Source organism: Mustela nigripes, chromosome 5 (genome assembly GCF_022355385.1).
Source record: "Mustela nigripes isolate SB6536 chromosome 5, MUSNIG.SB6536, whole genome shotgun sequence".
Lineage (NCBI taxonomy): Eukaryota > Metazoa > Chordata > Mammalia > Carnivora > Mustelidae > Mustela > Mustela nigripes.
This window is the reverse complement of record NC_081561.1, coordinates 116620991-116627047: the sequence shown is the minus strand read 5'-3', so window position 1 is coordinate 116627047 and position 6057 is coordinate 116620991. Positions and strand designations below refer to the sequence as shown.

General features: G+C 41.0%; 1 protein-coding gene across 1 annotated transcript in view; it reads left to right on the top strand.

Annotated features, from left to right (window-relative positions):
- Window positions 1-228: 228 nt before the first annotated feature.
- MMS22L (MMS22 like, DNA repair protein) overlaps window positions 229-6057 on the top strand; it is a 126968-nt gene continuing 121139 nt past the window's right edge. The window contains exons 1-5 of the mRNA XM_059399252.1: window positions 229-564; window positions 949-1127; window positions 2602-2727; window positions 4237-4286; window positions 5895-5982. Of these exons, the coding sequence (XP_059255235.1) occupies window positions 964-1127; window positions 2602-2727; window positions 4237-4286; window positions 5895-5982 (428 nt within the window). The 5' untranslated portion in view covers window positions 229-564; window positions 949-963. The remainder of the gene's footprint in view (window positions 565-948; window positions 1128-2601; window positions 2728-4236; window positions 4287-5894; window positions 5983-6057) is intronic.

Below are 6057 nucleotides of genomic sequence, written 5' to 3'. Positions count from 1 at the left end.
CCTTGCTCACCTCAGCCTCCAGTTTCCTTTCCCCGTGAGGGCCCGCCTTCCCGCCGAACTCACCAATTAAAGCTACACACACAGGGAGACGGGGCGGGGTGGGGACCGGCGGCTCGCAGGACCGAGTCCTCGGGCGGCTGACTCTCGCGAGAACCCGCGGAGCGCCGGCGGTTCCCGCCGAGACCACGCGAGCGGATCTCCAGGGGCGGGCTGCGCCGTGGCCCCGCCCTTCCTGGGAGCGGGCGCGCCGTGGCGGGAAGTTCGCCTGTTTTCTGATTTAGACCTCACCAGCGTCGGGGCTGTAGACCCGGCAGCTGGGGGGCGGATCTCGGGGCCCGAAAGTGTGAGCAGGTACGCCGTGCTTCAATCGAGGGGCGTCCGGGTGCGCAGGACTCCGGCTTCCTTCGCCCTGTGCCCGGCGCGGGCTGGTCCCCGCCGAGTGGGGACCTGGCGGAACTTGCCTCCGGTCTGGGAGAAACGAAGATTGGCGCCGGACGGTCCCTGATCCCCACCCGGAGTGCTCAAGGGAACTTTCCCACCGCGCGCGGCTGGGAAGCTGGCTCGGTACGTTTCGGTGACGCAGCTGGCGGCGCAGGTCGAGGAGGGGTCGGCAGCTGAAGCTGGATCTGTCCTGCAAACATTGCTTTCCTTTTCACGCTGTCCCGGCTGCAGAATCCGACCTAGGTGTGGCAGGTGTGAAGTTCCTGCCACAGCCAGTCGGGGCGGGGGGGGGGTGCCTTCTCAGTTCTGACAGCCTGGATATCGGGGTGTCGATGTGGGGAGAGTTTTTTGAGGAATTGGGTCCTCGGGCTTGTTTCTTTGTGCTGGAGGGACCTTTTGAGAACTTTCTGAGATCACCGCCAATCTCTTTGCCTGCCCCACCTCCTGGAATCTAATCCCAGGATCTTTGGAGTCTTGAATGGTAATCGTGAGTTCCAAACATTTCAGGACCGAAAGTAAATCATGGATAACTGTTGTGCTGCGCCGATGTTCCTGACCGACAGCTTGGAACTGGAGCTGGGGACAGAATGGTGCAAACCCCCTTGCTTTTCTTGTGGTTTTGACAACACAGGAGGAGGAAGTCATTTTTCTGGAGAGTCCTACCTTTCCAGCGGAGCCCTTAAGCGGTAGGTTAAAAACATCGGAGACGGTGATTTTCCCTTATCAAATTTTCCATCAGTTTGTTAGGAATGTTAATCGGTTACGATTTCAGTCAACTAAACTTCGATGTTCAAGCCATGTTTTTGCAAATCGGCGTAGGCTGTTTGTAACATAGGTGCAGGCTCTCAGTTCTGTTATCGTTTTCCTGGTTAGAGCATACCTGAAAGATTTTTGGATATTGAAGAGAACTTTTTTTTTTAAGATTTAATTTATTTATTTGACAGAGATCACAGGTAGGCAGAGAGGCAGGCAGAGAGAGAGAGAGGAGGAAGCAGGCTCCCCGCTGAGCACATAACCCGATGCGGGACTCGATCCCATGATCCTGAGATCATGACCTGAGCCGAAGGCAAAGGCTTTAACCCACTGAGCCACCCAGGCGCCCCTGAGGAGAACTTCTTTTTTTTTTTTTTAGATTTTATTTATTTATCTGACAGACAGAGATCACAAGTAGGCAGAGAGGCAGGCAGAGAGAGGAGGAAGCAGGCTCCCTGCTGAGCAGAGAGCCTGATGTGGGGCTCGATCCCAGGACCCTGAGATCATGACCTGAGCCGAAGGCAGCGTCCTAACTCACTGAGCCACCCAGGCGCCCCAGGAGAACTTCTTGATACTGGATGTTTTCTTAACTCCCAGCTACCTCAGTTTTGGGGTAGGAAACTGGCTACTAACTTCCCCTTTTACTTAAAGTGAATTCTGAACTAGCTGGGCTCTTCGAAATGGTATCTCCTTCTAAAACATGAAATAACCAGGAGCTCCTCAGTAATTCTTAAGTTAGACATAGACATTGTTTTGTTGCCCCAGTTCCTTCTGATTCTGTGTATCTGTACACAGAAGTCAGTCTTATTTTTGTTTTAGCTTTTGAATAAATTCACCACATTGTGTTAAGTTCACAGGAATGTTTTAAAATTCTTACCTTGGGCAGATGTACCCAAATCGCTGTAAAACTGCAGTTGTTGAAATATTTTGGAAATACCTGCTGAGGCAATTTCAGTCAGAAAGGAAGCCATTTTTGCTGATTTTATAGTTGTACCTTGTTTAGACCGTAAAAGAGTTTATTCAGTTTGATTATGCTCCAGCCATGGCTCAGAGTAACTTTGAGCTGTTTTAAAAATTAAATGTCCCCTCCAAGGATGAAATTCTTCAACTGAAGACCATAGGCAAAAAAAAAAATAAAAAAAGTTCTCTAGACTTACTTTTTGAGGTTTTCCCCTAAGTTACATTTTTCTTTAGTTATGCTTTTTTATCACTATATGTGGCTGAATTTTTCATACAATCTAAATGTAGTAATTCCTGAATATGTAAGGTACCAAGGTATATCATAATTTTATGATATCATTGTTGACATGTCACATGCCATATGGATTTATATAATGACAAGAAAGATATGCTATAGTTGGGATTTCGCATACTTTTTATGAGATTAAATCAGAGCTTTCATTTCAGATTAATTTTGAATCTTGACCCTTTACCAACTAATTTTGAAGAAGATACAGTGGAAATATTTGGCATTCAGTGGGTTACTGAAACAGCGTTAGTGAATTCATCTAGAGTACTTTTTCATTTATTCAGGTATGTTTTGTTTTGTTTTTAACTGCTTTTGAGCATAGATGTTATTCAGTTGTGTAAGTTGGTTTGCCAGGTGGTTTCTAATAACAGTATTACAAAAGCGTGAGTGGAGTTAGTTCATCTTGCTCCCTTGATTATCTTACCAGTAACAACAATCCCATAGTAAAGTTTGATGGAGCAGTGTTTTAATGAGTTTTTAAGTGAGTCTTCATTTTTCTTTACACTTTTTATTGTTAACATCATCTATTGAAGACAAATATTTAAGGCTTTGAACCATATTATAATTTTGGAAGAAAACCAAAATACTACTTTTGTTGCTGAATTGTCAGTCTTTCACTGATGTTTAGGGAATGAACTCAGACTTTACAAATACATCTTTCAGACTGTAGATTAATGTGAGTAATTAATATGATCAGTTTGGACATTAAAAAATTTTAGTGAAATTTTCCAAACACACACAAATGTAGAGAGAGTTCTATAATGAACCTTCACATGCCCTCCCTCAGTAGCAATAAACAAGGTTTTAACACATTTTCTTCATCTGTCCCTTTCCCTCTTTTTTTTAGTTTAAGTATTTATAGCAGATTCCAGACATCATGTTACTCTCATCCTTAAGTATTTTCAATTAAGCATTTCTTAAAAATATGAACTTTTAAAAAACAAACAGTGTCTCATTATCACGATTAACATTCATTATCATTTAACAAAATAATTCCTTATCATTTAAAACACAGTCCATATTTAGATTTTACATGATTTTGAACTGGAATCAGTTGTTGAAAGCAAATTATTATTTAAAAATACATTAAGAATATGTATGTAGTACATTTAAATGGAAATGTGGAGCAATTCTTTCTCCCACCCTCATCCCTTGAGGCCTTGTGAAGAGACAGTGTAGCCTTGTTGTATGAGCCTTGTTATATGTTTTACTGGGAGAACAGGTTGACTGAGTGATTCTTTGTAAACCTGAATGTAACAGAGTGAGTTGAGTATTTATTCAGGACATAGGTGAAGTTGAAAGGCAATTAGGAAGAAAGACAAGAGATTACTTTCAGGTATTAAGGGAGGCACATCATAAATATAGCTTTCCTTGATAACTCTAGTCTAAGTTACTCTGTTCTTCTGAACTCCTGTAGTATAATATTCTGATACAATTTAACATTTTGTTATGTAACTGTTAATGTAGGATTTTTATGTAAGTATCTTAAACTTTTTGAGTGTATATAAACAATCTCATTGATAGAAAAATCTATAATTATAATTATATACATATATGCAGCTTTTAATAGATATTTTGGAAGGGCAAACAAAGGCATGTTTTATCTTTTCTCAGTCTTCACTATCTGAAGTTGACCCTGTAATAAATATCCACAAAGTATTTTAAACATCATTCACAAGTGAGAGGCTCTGCATATACTAAAGCTATGTAATGCGTTTGGAAACATTCCTATAATTATTACATGCTTTAAACTTTTCCAAAATTAACTCTTACCTTATTTTTTTTTATATTAGGCAGCAACTATACAACTTGGAAACCTTATTACAGGCTAACTGTGATTTTGGTAAGTTTTAAGTGTTTTTCATGGCAAAAAAGAATTGTACATCTATTTTTGATGCATAGTTAGGATATAATAATGTGGAGGAAGAAACATTAGGTTAGAGGTTCAGGATAGTGTTTTGTGTTCAGAAAAAATGTGACATTTAAATTTTTTGTAGCTGTGATTTATAGTATTTTTCTATGTCTGTGATAAAATTGAGTTAGGGCTAAACATTTCTAAAGTGAATTAGCAAATTGCTTTAAGGGGTGGGGAGTGGGACCTCATGCTGTCTTGGTCTTTTGGTTTGTTTTTAACATTTAATGGGTTTTTCGTTGAGGGTGCGATTGATATAGTTAAGGTAGGAAAGGGAATTGAAGGCAGTGTTTTACTGGGGGCTTGCTGCTTCTCCTTTCTGGCAACTGTGCTACAGTGTAGTAATTAGAATCATGGCAGTGTCGCCCGCCTGGGTTTCAACCTAGCTAACTGTTGGTCTCACACCAGGTAATGGTTCCCACCTCATTGTGTTCTTGTGAGGATAAATGATATAATGCGTGTTAAGTGCTCAGGCTAATATCTGTTATTAGTGGTGCCCAGCAACTAAAGATCACCTGGAACACACCTTTGGTCAATGAAAGGTTGAGTGGCTTACTGACACAAGAAGGAAATATACATCATGAGAAACGGGGCTTCTCAGAGAGTAGGGAGGGGCTTGTGATAGGGTTTATACTTGTGCTGGTGATTTGGAGAGAGTTTAAGGGGACTAGGACTTTATTTTGGATTGGATGCTGTTAAGAAGCAGGGACAATGTAATGAACTGAATATGTTAATTTTTGTCTAGGAGGGGTAGGACCAATAAAGACAGACTAGGGAGGGTTCTAATTAGTAAAGAAGTAATAGTCATGTTAGGTGCAAGAGGAAAATATTTTGTTTTTGTATTTTGTTAGTTTTTCATGATCACAGAGAGATTTTGTTTTTGTCTTGTTTCACCATAATCACAGAGTGGCCTCATCTGATTACTTTCGACATTTTATGAAAATCTTAATTTCAGTAGGGAACATCATGACCTAGTTGTTAGCTATTGGCCGGAAGGGCTGTTTTGTTTTCTCACTATGTGCTCAGTAAATGTTGAGTATTATTTATCACCTGAGGCCCTCCTTCATGCCAGGTACTGTGTAAGGTCAATGAATCGAAGTGGGAGAATCTGCTGAGGAGTTTGTAGTTGGTAGGACATACAGGCACACAAGCATAGGACAGCTTGGTAAATGAAGAGTGCAGTAATTGCAGAGTGTGTAAGCTGCTATGGGAGCCTGGGGCTTCATCTGTTTAGGTGCCCATGACTGAGTGATGCCAGATCTTGGTCTATAAGGAAAAAGTAGGTAGGTGAAAGTTTTGGGGATCAGGAGAGTTCTGTGTAGAAACAACTGTATAGTCAAAATCATTTAGATGTCTTAAAACCTAAGTTCAGGGAGCAGGAAGTGGTAATTATGTATGGTTGGATCAGAATGTGTGATAGTGTGATGAGTTTGGAAGGGATGAAATCACAAATGAATTTCTGCTTGTATGGCTCACAAATTTTTTTTGTCACTGCCCACTGATTATTTAAACTTTGATAACAGTCTATTTTGGCTTCAGGGAAGATATCCACTCTACACTGCAAAGCAGACAATATTAGACAGCAATGCGTGACATTTCTTCATTATGTTAAAGTTTTCATCTTTAGGTAAGATGTCAAATGGGTATTTTGATTACTGTGTGAACTTCTGAGTGCGTGTTCATCCAGACTCTGGTTATTTAT